The 17,359-nt window shown below is 43.6% G+C and overlaps 1 protein-coding gene and 6 non-coding genes across 8 annotated transcripts; 3 read left to right on the top strand and 4 right to left on the bottom strand.

The window, feature by feature from the left end:
• Window positions 1-1,895: 1,895 nt before the first annotated feature.
• On the bottom strand, window positions 1,896-3,053 carry mrps14 (mitochondrial ribosomal protein S14). Of its 2 annotated transcripts, none has more exons than XM_077558241.1 (3): window positions 2,913-3,053; window positions 2,432-2,596; window positions 1,896-2,231 (listed from the first exon to the last, which is right to left on the bottom strand). In XM_077558241.1, exons 1-3 carry the CDS (start codon window positions 2,979-2,981, stop codon window positions 2,049-2,051), a joined length of 417 nt encoding a protein of 138 aa, XP_077414367.1. In that variant the 5' UTR covers window positions 2,982-3,053; the 3' UTR covers window positions 1,896-2,048. The 2 variants fall into 2 exon arrangements, with proteins under 2 accessions (XP_077414367.1, XP_077414368.1); XM_077558242.1 differs by having other exon boundaries at window positions 2,792-2,937.
• A 6,728-nt stretch (window positions 3,054-9,781) lies between these two features.
• On the bottom strand, window positions 9,782-9,863 carry trnas-gcu (transfer RNA serine (anticodon GCU)). The gene has a single exon. It is a non-coding gene; the product is annotated as a tRNA-Ser (tRNA).
• Window positions 9,864-10,345: 482 nt separating this feature from the next.
• Window positions 10,346-10,427, top strand: trnas-gcu (transfer RNA serine (anticodon GCU)). The gene has a single exon. It is a non-coding gene; the product is annotated as a tRNA-Ser (tRNA).
• A 501-nt stretch (window positions 10,428-10,928) lies between these two features.
• On the top strand, window positions 10,929-11,010 carry trnas-gcu (transfer RNA serine (anticodon GCU)). The gene has a single exon. It is a non-coding gene; the product is annotated as a tRNA-Ser (tRNA).
• Window positions 11,011-13,243: 2,233 nt separating this feature from the next.
• On the bottom strand, window positions 13,244-13,325 carry trnas-gcu (transfer RNA serine (anticodon GCU)). The gene has a single exon. It is a non-coding gene; the product is annotated as a tRNA-Ser (tRNA).
• A 491-nt stretch (window positions 13,326-13,816) lies between these two features.
• On the top strand, window positions 13,817-13,898 carry trnas-gcu (transfer RNA serine (anticodon GCU)). The gene has a single exon. It is a non-coding gene; the product is annotated as a tRNA-Ser (tRNA).
• A 1,554-nt stretch (window positions 13,899-15,452) lies between these two features.
• trnas-gcu (transfer RNA serine (anticodon GCU)) lies at window positions 15,453-15,534 on the bottom strand. The gene has a single exon. It is a non-coding gene; the product is annotated as a tRNA-Ser (tRNA).
• Between the last annotated feature and the right edge of the window lie 1,825 nt (window positions 15,535-17,359).

Genomic DNA, 17,359 nt, shown 5'->3' with positions numbered 1-17,359 from the left:
CTTCCAATCTCTGGCCATGGCTGGATGTCCAGCTTCTAGTTTGGCAGAGGGATGGTTGGGCTTTTTCTGACCTTCTCGGATAAATGTTGGTGCTATGATGGAATTAGTCTTTCCCAGGGGCAGGGAGTTGATGGTATTTCTCTTGCTCTCAATGGCTGCTGCCAGACTCTTGAGGACCTGGCTGTGCCTGTAAGGGTAGCGGCCTTGTGTGAGGCTGGTCTTACAACAGGTCAGGATGTTTTGCAGAGTTGCTGGAGTTGAGCAGAGGGCGCAGGTTGGGTCCTCTCCATACCACTGGTGATAAGTCATCTAGCTAGCGTGCGTAGCATTACTTTCATTTTAACCGTAAAAATGATGCTGGCTGAGTAAATAATTACAGATGCGTTTATGTACCTTATACATAGATGAACTAGATGAGTTGAAAACATGTTACGTACCTGCTCTGTTAGATCCATGTTGGGTTCGGATGCTGTAATTTTATGGATTTACTTGAAAACGCAACCTTGTACCTAGCAGGTCCGACCGCTAGTCATGTGCGTCCATTCAGTAGCGCCTTCTTCGACGCCAAATTCAGCTGCAGCTCAATGAGACGGCGAGTGCGCTACCGCCACCCATCGCACAAAGGTAGCATTGCGGATAGGAGGGTAACTTCATAGAAACGGTTCAATTATGTTGAATATTAATCTACGAGTACGTTATGTATATTCTACCTCTAAATTCTTACGAATTGCTAAACTTGGATAGAAGAATGTGACTATATTATTAGCACATTTACATTACATTATTTTAGTGTCTATATAATTTATCTCAAGTTTCAATGTAGTGTGCACTCAAGACTATTATGCATTACAGGATACATTAACTCATTCACTGCCATTGACAGCTATAGACGTCAAAAATTCATTTGAACAATTTCTATTAGTGTTAACCCCCCCCCCCCCCCCATTTTGTTAAGAGTATGAAAACCGAGATTTTTTTTGTACATTTAGAACAGATATAAAATTTGCAATTAATCGTGAGTTAACTAGTGAAGTCATGCAATTAATTACGATTACAAATTTTAATCACCTGATGCCCCTAATTTTTAAATAATCTTTTCTTAAAAAAAAAAATAAAATTTTTTTTTAAAGATAATTAAAAAATAGGGGATCAGGTGTTAACTATTTTTATCGTAATTAATTGCATGACTTCACTAGTTAACTCACATTTAATCACAACTTTTATATCTGTTCTAATACAATAAAAAATGTAGGTTTTCATACTCTTAACAAAAGTGGGCAAAAATGTTAAACTAATAGAAATAGTTCAATGAATTGTTGACGTCTATAGCCGACAATGGCAGTGAATGGGTTAAAACAGATGTTTCACACGCTGCACATATCAAATGTATTGTAAGTCATCATTCTGTCAAAACTGCGATTATATTTCCCATTTTGCAGTAAATGCTCTACCACTGTACCATAGACCATGTTACTTAGCACATACAGTAGATATAAAGTCTACACACCCCTGTTGAAATGGCAGATTTTTTGGGGATATAAAAATTGAGCCCAAGGTAAATTATTTTAAAACTTGGCACCATAAATGTGATCTACAACTTATATAACTCAAATGAAAAATATATTGCCTATGTGTATTTTTGAGGTCAAGTAGAAAATGAACAACTGAGATAACGTAATTGCACAAGTGTGCACACCTTAACTGGGGATATGACTGGGGTCACAATTAACCAATGACATTCACTCTCATGTTAAATGGGAGTTGCCAGTTATCGCTTATCAACCTCAAATAATGTTCAGATGTTCTAATCTAGGCTATCTACGATATATATGATATAGACAAAATGGCAATCACACATTATTTAAACATTTCTTCAAATAAACAATATACAAACATCAATGTACATTTGTATTTAATAACAAGGTTTAAGTGACTAGAGAATGTCACATCAAACTATAAATATGGCGTTATGTTCACATAACAAAAAAAAATGTCAAAACGAGATGCGCATTCACTGCCACTTAAAGCCACTGTCTGTCGTCCGGGGGTCACCACCTCGCTCTCAGGACGCCGGACAATTGGTTGTGGTCGGCCAGGTGACGGAAGACGATCCGGCTGAGTCGCCACCTGCGCTTCACTCCCCGCGGCCGCGAGGTCATCACGCACCTGTTACGTATCCTCACGGGACACGAGTCTCGTGGCAACGCTGCAATTTCTTTAGCTGCCAACTCCTGTAATATGTTTAAAAAACATTTGAAGTATGAACTTTAAATTAAAAAAAAATATATGGTTTGTAGTTTAGCACATGAAAATAGTATATAACTTGCACTTGAAATTATGACTAGGGATGCAAACATCTGTTGAGTATTTGTAAAAATGCACCAAGTTATTATTGTAGAGTGCTATTTTTAAACATTTTTGCATTGCGTACCTGGAGTTCTTTTGGCAATATGGTGTTCTTCCTTAGCGAGTTGATTCGCAGCCGCTCGTCAGCGTAGTCAAAGGCAATCTGTCTTCTCTTGACATCTCTCAACATCCTCCAGTTAACATAGTAGTCCCTTGCTTGCCCCACAGCACCCCAGCAGACCCTCAGTGCCTGCACACAAGGTTCAGCTGGTTATCAACAAGGAGTGGAGCGTACAATTCTCAACATGAATTAATGCACTCCAGATTCGCTACAAATCAGTCTTTCCCAATATCATGCAATAGGATTAAATATTCTTAAAACCCTTTGATTCAAAATATTCACGGTTTTTTTCTTGTACTATTATGACGTAATTCTTGAAAATACCGTTCGAAAGCATGATTTTGTCATTCGTTTAGCTCCTCCGTACCAGCTCACGGTGGAAACATATTACAGTACAGCATCACGTCCAAAAGGCAAAATTAAACTGTTACTTTTAGTACAATACCTGCTTTGGAGCGCACAAACTGTTATAAAGGGCACCGATGCCCAGTCGTGCTACAACAGCAGCCGCCATGTTGAATTAAATCGCTTGCTTCTGAAGCATAGTCGAGACGGTTGCAGCGCAATATCGCCCCCTATCGACCAGAAAGGCGAATGAACAACATTTGAATGTGGGTGTCAGTCATATATAAAATTCGTTAAAAAGACTGTAAAAATATTTGATGATTTAGATTATGTTTACCTGAGTGCGAAGGTAAAAAAGGCCAATAGCACGCTGTACTTCTATACACTAAACATTTAGCTAAAATTTGAATAAAATAAGAGATTAATTTTATTAAAGTAAAGTTATAATCTCAAAGATTATAATTTACACTGTCAACACATAACTGAATGAAATAACTTGACAAATTTACTTTTCTACAACCATAGGGTGGCAGTATATCATAGTAGTTTTGTCCTTGGGGAGCACATTTTAATTTTAAAACGCACAGACCGCCCAGGTAATTCCTAAATTAGATAAAACAGCTAAATGCATAGGTAAAATAGTGTATTTAACTAATAAAACAATAATCCATGTATGTAGAATTGCTTATACTACCGATAGATACAATTCAATATTATTTATAGTATTTCAAATCACTTACTAATGATTTTTTGTAATGAACTAAATGAATGAAAAATGAATACATATGACATATATTTTAATCAACCACTTTGTTGTGGGAAAGCCTATACTGATGCATAAAATAGGCCTACAGTACAACATGCCACTCATTATTTTTGACTAAACTACTTGTCATGTCCATAGGGTGGCAGTATACACCTACCAAAATAAACACTGTCTTGGATCTCCAAAAACATCTTGGGCAAACTTCAGAGCTCTAAAGTGTAATTGCTGTTTGGTGAAGGTGATGGAGTGCTGCCACTTGTGAAAATGTAAGCAACGGCTCTATGTTATGATGGCCCATCATGCTTTGCCCATCTCTGCTGTAGAAAACCAAACCAAAAACCAAAAACTGTGCTGGTGCTGTATGGTGGTTTTAAAAGTAAATATTAACACATGAAAAACAGCAGTTGGTGGCTTCCGCTATAAACACTTATTGCGTTGCATTCACTGAAAAACTAAATGTGGAGTAACATGATGCCTGATTGGTTATAATCAAAAACAAACAACAAAAAAACATAAAATAAAAGTTGAACTTAAAAAAAGACACATATTTAGTCGAATCAGAATCATTAAACACAGGATATGATGATACATTGTCCATTGTGCCAATCGATGGTATTCACATGAGACTTTCAACACTAGACATCCTCATCAAAAGGTGGCCACGCCTGAGCTTGTGTCTTATACCCAATCATAAGCCCAGTCAGGATCTTTCCGCTTTGCCCATATCCACCTGCTGCTTCTCTCGGCTGCTTTAGAGACTAATCTTATTGTCTGCCGCAGAGCCTGTCCGTGAATCCCAAGGAGCTTCAACAGGCTAATGGTGGAAGAAGCCACAAATCCCACGTCAGCCGGATAGACTTTTGTATTCCACCCTTTCTGCTGAGCGTCTGCTGCCAGGTGTGTGTAGCGCAGTTTCTCGCGCTCATCATCCTCCTGCGTTGCATTCTCCCATGGGACAGTGAGCTCTATGATGAACACAGTCTTCAGTGAAGATGGCCAGAGTACCATCTCTGGCCTGGCCGGGTGGGAAGATTAGCTGTTGGCTAATATCGACAAGTAGCTTCCAATCTCTGGCCATGGCTGGATGTCCAGCTTCTAGTTTGGCAGAGGGATGGTTGGGCTTTTTCTGACCTTCTCGGATAAATGTTGGTGCTATGATGGAATTAGTCTTTCCCAGGGGCAGGGAGTTGATGGTATTTCTCTTGCTCTCAATGGCTGCTGCCAGACTCTTGAGGACCTGGCTGTGCCTGTAAGGGTAGCGGCCTTGTGTGAGGCTGGTCTTACAACAGGTCAGGATGTTTTGCAGAGTTGCTGGAGTTGAGCAGAGGGCGCAGGTTGGGTCCTCTCCATACCACTGGTGGAGTTTTTTTGGGAGATGAACTTGCTCTAATGATAAAGCTGATGTAGCTTGCTTCCATTTCCCAGAGCCAGCCTTGGCGTTTCTTTCCACCTCTTCTTGACGGCGCACCTCTTCCACCACCATTTTTTCCCCCTCTGATGCTGAGGCCTGTTTTGTGGAAAACACTACTTCACTTTTATATTTTTATGCAGGATCATGAGTGATCGGCGGTAACAATGAATACACAGAGACTGATATACTGTGCTAGAACAAATGTGCCCTTTATTCCCCGCAAACAGCAATCAACACACTTCAACGCTAAGCAGCATAATATGATCATCATCAGCGCTTACCTTGACACTAGACCGGAGAGCCGACGGTCCGGGTAGAACGAGCTGCAAAACGGCCGGGCGATCGTACGTATCCCACAGCTGACTCTACCCACACCGTGTGCCGCTCCGTCTTTTATTCGTCAACAAAAAGGGATGAGCGTGAGAAACCGGGCAGGCCAAGCCCTCTCCCAGGCACCCTCGAAAACATGTTTCCGAAGCAAGGAGGACTATAGTATAAACAAGGAAGAGTTCCCAGGTTGATTCCACCCTTTATTCCCAGATTGTTTGGGCACCTGGACTGGTATAACAGTTCAGGACAACAACATATCCTTATATAAGAGGTTACATGAGGACATACAGTATCAAACCATTGTTATTTTCCCTTCAAGGCCTTACGCCAAGTTGGTTTACTTAAAGCAAGGCCCAGGCCTCCTCTTCCCTGGTGGACAAGCCCCACAATGTCGTATGAGGCAGCACCGCATTAGATGGTGACCATTTTCGTCCAGTTACCAGGGGTGGTGCAACTTAACTAATGGTCTGGTCTCTAGAATCCTTACTTACTTATCTTACTTTAGAGTACTTGTACCCTTCGGTTAGGCTTGTTATAGGCAGTTCAAGGATCCCTTTGCCGTAAAGGCTGATGTTAGTCAGACAGCGTGGGAACCCGAGCCATTTCTTAATGTATGAGGTCATGTTTCGCTTCATCTTCTCCACCGTTGTTACTGGGACCTCATAGAGCGTGAGAGGCCACAATACTCGAGGGAGAAGACCAAATTGTAGGCACTAGAGCTGAAGTTTTCTTGGCAATAGTGTCTTATTAATGTTTTCCAGACTGTTGGAAATGTCCTTCCCTAGTTGTACTTGGTCCTTGTCCCTGAGGCTTGCATTGTACCACCTGCCTAGGCTTTTAACGGGTTGCTCAGACACTGGGTATTCGGTCATCACCAATGCAGAACTTCACGTTCTTAAGTTCTCCCTTGACGATTTAGATGCTTCTTGACTTGTTCGGCTTGATTTTCATCCGGGCCCACTCCTGCAGTTTTGCAAGTAATCGCCTAGTGCATGCTGCAGTAGTGCTCAGAATGGTTATGTCGTCCATGTATGCTCTGATAGGTGGAAGGCGGATCCCGTTCTTGACTCGCTCACCGCCCACCGCCCATCTTGAGGCCCTGATGATGACCTCCATGGCTATTGTGAAGGCCAGGGGTGAGATTGTACAGCCTGCCTAAAGCCTACTTGTACACGCTGCCAGAAGCACAATTGAAGGTCTTCAAAGTAGGCTTTTATTAGTGTAGTGACAGATAATGAAACGTGGAACAAGTTGAAGGATTCCCAGAGGAGATTATGGGGAACTGATCCAAAAGCATTAGCCAAGTCAAGGAAAGTGACATGGAGGTCTCTTTTGTCCTTCTTTGCTGCTTCGATCTGATGCCAGATCATACTGGTATGCTCCAAGTAGCCAGAAAACCCAGGAATGCCGGCCTTCTGTACAGATGTATCGATATACTTATTCTTCTCCAGATAGGTGAATAGCCTCTGTGCTAACACGCTGAAAAAGATTTTTCCCTCAACATTGAGAAGACAGATTGAGTAACCCTATCAAAACTCAGACACAAACTGCTTCTTCCTCTGGTCGTTGAATCGGTGGAGGCTGGTGTCTGTGGATCTCATTTCATTTTCCTTTCTTTTCTTTGGTCCTTCCTCGGGTCTCCTGACGGCCTCACGACTCTGGCTGGAAGTGTTCGGTTTAGGTGAACGGTATGGGATTTTTTAATAGGTTTTAGGTGAACTAATGAATACACACACACACGCACACACGCACATACACATACTCACCCACATACAAAAATAATAATAATAAAGAGCAATGATGATGACATGTCAAATCGGTAAAATTACCGAATGAACTGAGCTCTCCAAGAAAAAAAGAAAAAGAAAAAAAAGAGAAGACAGATTGGCCGGAATGGATTCATGTCTGTTGCATCCTTTTCTTTAGGAGTTAATACACCTCCAGCCCTTCGCTACACCTTAGGTATGATTCCTTTCTGCCACACTATTATCCTCATGAGCCTCCAAAGGTAGGGAAGAATATCTGGTGCGTTTTTGTAGAGCTTATATGGTACTCCATTCTGACCAGGGGCTGATGCTGATCACGCGCGTCGTACGCCTACCGCGTATGTTCTCTACTTCCTTCCATTTTGGAAGGTCAGTGTCCAACTTGAAATCAGGAGGTTGAATAGGCGGTATGTCACGAGGGATAGCTAGCTGTTCGTACCTTTTTTTTTTTTTGTCACAGTACACCCTTTGTAGATGTTGTTCCAGTTCCTGTTCTGGAGTTTTTAGGGTTACGTTTTTTTTGTTGGTGAAGAGGCCCTTCACAAACTTGAAAGTTTTTTTTGTAGAACCGTGTTATTCCTCTTACAACGTTTCCTCAAGTTCTCAGCTCTTCGCAATCATTACCACTGTGCAAATAACTTCATCTATAAAGTAGTAGAGGCATGTCTCCAAGTTAAACAAGCTGATTTAGAGTGAACAAATCATCATTTTATTGAACAAAGAGCTACGTCGTCTCTCTCAGCAACGTCACGCAAACTCAAAACAAGTTGACCTCGTTTGGGTTCACCACTCCAGAAGGGACATGACAACTTTTATGGGTGCAATTCAACTTGTAACAACAAAGTAGCACTGCTGTGTTTCACACTGGGGGTTTTCTCATTGTGTGCAACATGACCAGTGGACGAACCTGTGGATCAAATACAATGGTGACTTGTACCTTCAGCATTTATTCATATACTGTAGAAATGCCTTAAATGGTGCTTCCGTAAATGCGTCCAAATCTGATCAAGGCCGAGCAAATCCAGGTTAAAAATATAAAGAAAGGAGAAAGAAGCCGTTGAACAAATGATTTATTTCTGTTTCTATGGAGCCTTTGTGAGATGCACTGCAGATCCCGCTGAGAGGAAAATGTGAACGAGAGACGTTTCCCCCCTATTTCTGTCACCAGGTAAAATAAATAGCTTCCCCCGCCTCAAGATCTTGTCGGCTGAACATTTGGAGCCGCGCTTTTCAAGCCTTCAACTGGCTCTTTGTTCGGATGAATGTCACGGCAGCGGCAAAGAAATAAGCACGTTATGTAGTATATAACTATAGTCGAACCATTTATATTTGAACGCAATGAAATGCTTAGAGGATACATTTTTTTTTCACAATTTAAAATAGTTCCACTTCCTAGGTGTCTTAACACGACTGTGACATGCTTTAATAAAAAACCCGAGGGATAAAAAGACACTGCCATCATCATGCCTAGACTGAACTAATGACTAGCAGCTAGTAACTAAACTAAACACAAACAGCCCACACCGCCAGCGCGTCAAAAACTTCACCAAGAAACAAGTCCTATACTTTTCAGATGCTAACAGTTTTACGGTAATTTCTCGAGTATAACGCACTCACAAATTACACGCACCCTCAAAATCGCCATTCGAAAGCTGATTTTCCTTTGTACTCGTTTTGCATCCAAAATTGAAGTTAGTATATCTGCACAGTAATTCGATGGATTGGATTTCTTATGTTCAGGGTTCATACATTTTTTTTAGGTATGTTTTTACGTCGGTTCCTGTTATAAGATGAAGCCCTCTCACGATTGCACCTGATCTCACAACACTGAACAGCAGAATGTCACAGTGTCACATCGTCACATGATTATGCAGCTAATCAGGTGCCTGTATTGTGAATACAGACCACCCGATTGACCGGGTAACGCAAATCCATAAATTAAGTACTTCAAGGGGACATTGCCAAACAAAATGAAATTTTATGCAGAACTGCTCATTATTTTGCAGCAAAACAAGACCACGATGATAGCCAATTATCAGTGTTTTTCATCAATGTCATCTGGCAGGTCAGATAAAATTGGCGGTTGGCCTACGGCCCGGGATTCTAGATTGTCAATTTTAAGCCCAATGGACTCTTTTTGATGAGCGAGCAGTAGATGTGGTGACCGAGTGGTTAAGGTGATGTACTGCTACTCACGTGGGTTTGAATCCCATCCTCATCATTGCTTTGCATTTTCAACACTGCTGTTACACTAGTAACACTTTCAACCGTGTCTCTCAAAGGATGTGGATGGCGCTTTAAAAGTATGGACTACCGGACTGTCCTTCATCACCACTTCTTCTAGGCAGACAGGCAGGCAGAAATTCTGGCCACAGAAAAAGCGTCTTCATCGAGTCAGAGTTCAGTGTCACAGCGTCACTTGTTTATGCAAACAATCCGGTACGTGTATTGTAAATACAGGCACATAATTGGCCGTGTAACACGATTCCAGAAGTGAAATTAATTATATATATTTTTTCTATTTGATACTGATTAGCGGCTGGACAAAGCCGCTTATTCTGCGCCCAGAAATTCTGCCCGTAAAGGTTATTAGAAGACAAAGCACAGTCTGTACTTGTTGAGCACCATCCACATCCTCTGAGGGGCGCAGGTGAAAGTGTTCACAGAGTAGCAGCGGTGTAGAAAATGCAAAGCAACGATGAGGATGGGATTCGAACCCATGCGTGCAGAACACAATGGATTAGCAGTCCATCACCTTAACCACTCGGTCACCTCATCTGCTGCTATCTGATCACAGAGAGTCGATTCTTCTTAAAATTAATTGGATCTAGAATAATCAGTAACATCTGGCCCGTGAGCCAAAATTGGCACACTGGAAATTATCTGGCCTGTAAAATGACAATGAAAAAAATCCTGATAATTAGGGATATCACAATAGTTCCGGTATTTAAGGTTATTTGCTTTCGTCGGGGTCTTGTTTTGCTGCAAAATGACGAGCTGTTCAAACCTTGCTCTGTAAGATGAATTCTCGCGGTATTCATGAGTTCACAAACTCCCGAGAATACATCTTGTACCGAACCCGTTGATTTCCACCGATCCAAACCACTGGTGGTTTGGACCAATCACACAGCGACATTGTGTTTGGGGGCGGGACATGCAACTGTGACGAAACCAGGAATCCAGCGCCGTCCACGTCCTCTGAAGGACATGGTTGAAAGTGTTGTAAGACCAGGGCGAAAATGGGTCGGCGTTTTCTCACTGATGAGGTGACCGAGTGGTTAAGGTGATGGACTGCTAATCCATTGTGTTCTACATGCATGGGTTCGAATCCCATCCTCATCGTATCTTGGTATTTTCAACACTGCTGCTACTCTGAGAACGCTTCAGCCATGTCTCTCAGAGGATGTGGATGGTGCTCAAGAAGTCCAGTTCTTGTCACCTGTTCTTCTATTAGCCTTTACAGGCAGAAATTCTGGTTGCAGAGGAGGCTCCATCATCCAGAAGGTGCTCTGTGTCACATCATCACTTCGTGATGCAACCGATTGACCGCGTAAAACAAAAATCCCCAAGTGAAATGCTTCTTCCTGACGATGCCAAACAAAATTACATTTGAAGCAAAACAGCTCATCATTTTGCAGCAAAGTAAGACCACAATGATAGCAAATAACTTTAAATGCCGCAACTATTGTGAGATCACTAATTATCAGGATTTTTTTCATTGTCATTTGGCAGGCCAGATATAATTGCCAGTGCGGCAATTTTGGCTGACAGGCCGGATGTTGGTGACCCCCGTTCTAGCTCCGATTTTAAGACCAATGGACTCTCTTTGATCAGACAGCAGCAGATGAGGTGACCGAGTGGTTAAGGTGATGGACTGCTAATCCATTGTGTTCTGCACGCATGGGTTCAAATCCCATCCTCATCGTAGCTTGGTGTTTTTGACATTGCCGGAACACTGAGAACACTTTCAAACGTGTCCCTCAGAGGATGTGGATGGCGCTCAAGAAATATGCTGTTCTTTGTCACCAGCTATTCCAATAACCTTTGCGGGCAGAATTTCTTGGCGTGCAATAAGCGGCTTCATCCAGCAGGGAATCAATTTCAGATCGTCACGTGTCACAATGCAACCATCTTGCAAATTTGCAAAGTTACGCGGCCAATCGGCTCGCTGTATTCACAATGCAGGCACCCGATTGGCTGCATAGCGATAACGGTGTGACAATTATTCATGGCTGAATGAAGCCACTTCTTCTGCGGCCCAAAATTTTGCCTGTAAAGATTAGCAGAAGATTTGCGGAATGAAGGAAGCAAACGCTGTCTGTGGTGTGTTGGTTCGTGGGTGTTGCGAAAGAGGACTGCATTGAATATGTGTGTGAGCGTGACTACTGTGTTCAATAAAAGATCTCTGCTGAGACTTGTTGACAGCTATGATTGGCTAAGGAAGCTGCTATAGCCAACCACTTCTTCTGCATCCAGAAATTCTGCACGTAAAAGTTATTAGAACTGGTGACAAAGAACAGTCGGGTACCCTCGTACTTCTTGAGCGCCATCCACATCCTCTGAGGGACACGATTGAAATTGTCCTCTGAGTAGCAGCAGTGTCAAAAATGAAAAACAATGATGAGGATGGGATTCGAACACATGCGTGTATTTTTTTTTAATTTTTTTTTTCTGGGAGATCTCAGTATTGATCATTTGAAATGTCATCATCATTGTTCTCCCTTTTTTTATTTTTTTTTATTTATTTATTTATTTTTTTTATGTGTGTTTGTGCGTGCGTCCGTGTGTGTGTGCGTGCGTGCGTGCGTGAGAAAGAAAGAAGAAAAAAAAAAGAATTCCCATACCGTTCACCTAAACCGAACACTTCAAAATCCAGCCAGAGCCGTGGGGCCGCCAGGAGACCCGAGGGGGACCAAAGAAAAGAAAGAAAAGCGAAGCCCAGCACCGACCAGACACCACCCACCGGGCCACCAACCTTCACCAACCCCAGAGACATCTAAACTCCAACAAATCAGGGAAACCTCAAGGGCCCAAAGGAGAAACTGAGGAAAGGTAGAAAGGACAGACGAAGCAGAGTGAGATCCACAGACACCAGCCTCCACCGAATCAATGACCTGAGGGAGAAACAAATTGTGTCTGAGTCTCGATAGATGCTGGTGTGGTGGATCTAGCGTGCATGAAAATCTCCACCAAAGAAGGGAGCCGTCGACCCCCGCCAGGACAGAGCAAGCGCAACACCTCAGGGCCCCCCAGGCCGCGGCCGCGCCAAAGGACGATCCCCGGGCCCCGCAGGGGCCACCGGCCGGAGAGCAAACCCCGGAGCAGGAGCGCCCCCCACCCCAACGCGGCCCGCGCCCCCAACCCAACGCAGCAGGACGGGGCACTGCAGGCCCACCAGGCACCCCACCGGCCCACAACCCCCGCTCCCCCCACAACACCCCCGCCCCCCACCCCCGCCACCCACCCCAACCCAGCCCCAACCGCCCCCAGGTCCCCAAATCCCCAGACACCCTCCCCACCCCAGCACCCCCCACACCCGAACACATGCATGTAGATAAGCACTCAGTCACCTCATCTGCTTCTGTCTGATCAAGGAGAGACCAAATTGACTGGATCGAATGTTGGCAATGCAATCCCTGGGCCTAAATGAACCCAGTGCCAAATTGCCGATTATACCCGGCCCGCCAGATGACGATGGAAAAAAAACTGAAAATTGGGGATGTAACAATAGCTACGGTATTTAAAGTTCCTTGCTATAATCGTGGTCTTGTTTTCCTTCAAAATAATGAGCTGATTGGCCGCGTAACACAAATGTGAAAGATGGCTGCATAGTGACACGTGACGATCTGAAATTGATTCCCTGCTGGATGAAGCCGCTTATTGTACGCCAAGAAATTCTGCCCGCAAAGGTTATTAGAAGAGGTGGTGACAAAGAACAGTCAGGTCACCCATATTTCCTGAGCGCCATCATGAAGTGATGATGTGACACAGAGCACCTTCTTGATGATGGAGCCTCCTCTGCAACCAGAATTGCTGCCTGTAAAGGCTATTAGAAGAACTGGTGACAAGAACTGGACTTGTTGAGCACCATCCACATGCTCTGAGAGACACAGTTGAAGTGTTCTCAGAGAAGCAGAAGTGTTGAAAATAACAAGATACGATGAGGATGGGATTCGAACCCATGCATGTAGAACACAATGGATTAGCAGTCCATCACCTTAACCACTCGGTCACCTCATCATGTAGATAACCCGTCCTCTTCATTGCTTTGCATTTTACATTTTCGCCCTGCTTTCAACCATGTCTTTCAGAGGACGTTGACGGCGCTGGATTCCTGGTTTCGTCACAGTTGCATATCCCGCCCCCAAACATAATGTCGCTGTGTGATTGGTCCGAACGACCAGTGGTTTGGATCGGTGGAAATCAAAGGGTTCGGTACAAGATGTATTCTCGGGAGTCTGTGAACTCATGAATACCGCGAGAATTCATCTTACAGAGCAAGGTTAGAACAGCTCGTCATTTTGCAGCAAAACAAGACCCCGACGAAAGCAAATAACCTTAAATACCGGAACTATTGTGATATCCCTAATTATCAGGATTTTTTTCATTGTCATTTTGCAGGCCAGATAATTTCCAGTGAGCCAATTTTGGCTCACGGGCCAGATGCTACTGATCGTTCTACATCCAATTAATTTTAAGAAGAATCGACTCTCTGTGATCAGATAGCAGCAGATGAGGTGACCGAGTGGTTAAGGTGATGGACTGCTAATCCATTGTGTTCTGCACGCATGGGTTCGAATCCCATCCTCATCGTTGCTTTGCATTTTCTACACCGCTGCTACTCTGTGAACACTTTCACCTGCGCCCCTCAGAAGATGTGGATGGTGCTCAACAAGTACAGACTGTGCTTTGTCTTCTAATAACCTTTACGGGCAGAATTTCTGGGCGCAGAATAAGCGGCTTTGTCCAGCCGCTAATCAGTATCAAATAGAAAAAATATAAATAATTAATTTCACTTCTGGAATCGTGTTACACGGCCAATTATGTGCCTGTATTTACAATACACGTACCGGATTGTTTGCATAAACAAGTGACGCTGTGACACTGAACTCTGACTCGATGAAGACGCTTTTTCTGTGGCCAGAATTTCTGCCTGTGAAGGTTATTAGAAGAAGTGGTGATGAAGGACAGTCCGGTAGCCCATACTTTTAAAGCGCCATCCACATCCTTTGAGAGACACGGCTGAAAGTGTTACCAGTGTAGCAGCAGTGTTGAAAATGCAAAGCAATGATGAGGATGGGATTCAAACCCACGTGAGTAGCAGTACATCGCCTTAACCACTCGGTCACCACATCTACTGCTCTCTCATCAAAAAGACAGGGATGTGATTTTTCCGCTAATTCGCGGAATTCCGCTTTTTTTATCCCCCCCCCCAAAAAAAAAATCTGATTTTTATTTTTATTTTTTAGTAGTTCATTGTGTATGCACATGACTCCGACAGATAACATCTTCTGCTATAACAAAGACATTTGTGGTATGCTCTAATATGAGTTACTTTTCATTTGGTCATGATACAATTATTTGTTCATGAAATTTGAACTCTTCAACATTATTTATGTGTTAACTTAGTAATCACATTAGTTAGATATGATGATATTCTCAGTGATAGTTTTTAAAAGCAAAGGCAGTCCAATGTTTTTGAATGTGACTGATTTTGAGTTGACTAAAACTGCCATTTTATATGGGATAGTTCAATATACATTGAAAATTTATGCTGTTGTTTTGTCTATTTCTTTGTCATGTGAGTGCATTGAAAGTACTTAAAAACACGGAAAACCCCTTGTCCCCCCACCAGGGCACTGCCCTGGACCTAGCTGGGTGCCGGTGGCCCCCAGACCCCCGGCTAAATTTTCAGATTATTTCACTTTGGTCAAATCACATCCCTGAAAAGAGTCCATTGGGTTTAAAATTGACAATCTAGAATCCCAGGCCAACCGCCAATTTTATCTGACCTGCTAGATGACATTGATGAAAAAAATTGATAATTGGCTATCATCGTGGTCTTGTTTTCCTGCAAAATAATGAGCTGTTCTGCTTATTATGTCATTTTGTTTGGCAATGTCGCCTTGAAGCACTTCACTTCCAGATTTGTGTCACGCGGCCTATCGGCTGTCTGTATTCACAATACAGCCACCCGATTGGCTGCATAACTACGTGACGATGATTCACGGCTGAATGAAGCCACTTCTTCTGTGCCCAGAAATTCTGCCCGCGAGTACCGCGTACTGTACTTCCTGAGCGCCATCCACATCCTCTGAGGGACACGTCTGAAAGTGATCTCAGAGTAGTGCCGAAAAAAACAAGTCACGATGGGGATGGGATTCGAACCCATGGGTGTAGAACACAATGGATTAGCAGTCCATCACCTTAACCACTCGGTCACCTCATCTGCATCTGCCTAATCAAAGAGAGTCAATTTGGCTTTAAATTGACTGGGTCTAGCTGGCAGCATCACCGCCAATTTTATCAGGCCCGCCAGATGACGTTGAAAAAAAAACAAAACCCTGATAATTGGCAATCATTGCGGTCTTGTTTTGCTGCAAAAATAATGAGCGGTTCTACATCAAATGTAATTTTGTCTTGCAATGTCACCTTGAAGATCTTCACTTCCAGATTAGTTCCGCTTACTATCAGGTGTTTTTTTTTTTTTTTTTTTAAGTGGTGGTTAGACTTTGAGTGCAATGTATTTATTCAACAACAAATGGTGGCAAATCCAGATCCAACAAGTAAAAACCCTGTTACAGTTTGGTTTTAGCCAAAGGTGCTTCTACTCAACTGGCAGATCAACTGTGAAGCACCTGTGCCAAGTTTTTTACTTGCTGGACTTGGATTTGCCACCTTTTTTTTTCAACAGTATGCTCAGCTTGCTAACTGAATCATGTTACAAAGTGCTAAATGCTAACATTAGCTATAAATGTCCACCATGTCAGCAAACTCACATCAGTGGCGTGCAAAGGCGGGGGTCGAGGTGGCGGCCCCAGACCCTTCAAAGAAAAAATTAGAATGGGCAGCCACAACTTTTGGGCCAGTCATTACATTACAACAAATGGAAACATGCTGAAAATACCTTCAAATAATAACAGTGTTGTCTCCATCACAGTATCAAATGTTCTGCAGCCATGTGTTAAATCCACACATGCACACGCACTGTACACACAGACACTGAGTCAGCAGCGGTTGCCGCTGTAATACCCTCCGTCGGCGTCCATCTGAATGAAGCAGATGCAGCTCATTATTTGCGACCCCACTGACCCCGGATTCCACACCTCAGGAATGTCTCAAATTAATCGTTTGGACTTTCGTTGGAGGGAAAACGCTCGCTCAGTCAAAAGGTCACTTCTTTAGAACTGCTGCAGAAACAGACAGCAAATGGAATTGTTACATCGACTGGAAGACTAACGGTGACTTCCTCATTTTATATCAGCAATGAGCAGCGTGTTGTCCATGGACAGTAAACCAATGCCATTCACAAATTTACCTGCTCAATATTTTTTCTACACAACTTAACTAAAACTATTTGTTGGCGCTGGAAAAAGTCAGATGGTAAACTTCTCTAAGATGATGCAGAGAAAAACTGGATTGCTAACAGTTGATCAGATGCTAACTGCTAGCTGTAGAGTACCTAGCAGCACTGTGTGAGACGTTCTGGCGGACAGTGGGCGTTTTCTTTTATAGGGCAGAAAGTAGACTAATGTATAAACCAGCTAAAAGCAGGTCTAAGTTGTGGCGCAGGTAGTCTAACGAGATTTTGATGGATTTGATCAAGATGCAGGCATACAAATGAGTTTCCTCCGCAGGGTATCCGGGCTCTCCCTTAGAGCTCGGTCATCCGGGAGGGACTCAGCGTCGAGCCGCTATTCCTCTGCGTTGAGAGGAACCGATGAGGTGGCCCGGGCATCTGCTTCAGATGCCTCCTGGACACCTCACTGGAGAGGTGTCCCGGGCATGTCCCACCGGCGGGAGGCCCCGGGGACGACCCAGGACACGCTGGAGAGACTATGTCTCTCGGCTGGCCTGGGAACGCCTTGGGATCCCGTCGGAGGAGCTGGCTGAAGTGGCTGGGGAGAGGGAAGTCTGGGCTTCCCTGCTAAAGCTGCTGCCCCCGCGACCCGACCCCGGATAAGCGGTAGATGATGGCTGAATGGATGGATGGATGCAGGCATGCAGAGTCTGAGCTTCGCGAACGTTTGTGATGATGTCATCATATTTCATTC

Source organism: Vanacampus margaritifer, chromosome 2, assembly GCF_051991255.1.
Source record: "Vanacampus margaritifer isolate UIUO_Vmar chromosome 2, RoL_Vmar_1.0, whole genome shotgun sequence".
Classification (NCBI taxonomy): Eukaryota; Metazoa; Chordata; class Actinopteri; order Syngnathiformes; family Syngnathidae; genus Vanacampus; species Vanacampus margaritifer.
Note: the sequence above shows the minus strand (reverse complement) of the source record. Positions and strands in the feature narration are given on the sequence as shown.

Bases quoted from the DNA above. Each gene is read 5' to 3' on its own strand.
- mrps14 (XM_077558241.1), bottom strand. From the start codon at position 2,981: ATGGCGGCTGCTGTTGTAGCACGACTGGGCATCGGTGCCCTTTATAAC. The intron at 2,597-2,912 runs GTATTGTACTAA...CCTTGTGTGCAG, and splicing joins GTTTGTGCGCTCCAAAGCAG to GCACTGAGGGTCTGCTGGGG. The intron at 2,232-2,431 runs GTACGCAATGCA...AACATATTACAG, and splicing joins TATTGCCAAAAGAACTCCAG to GAGTTGGCAGCTAAAGAAAT.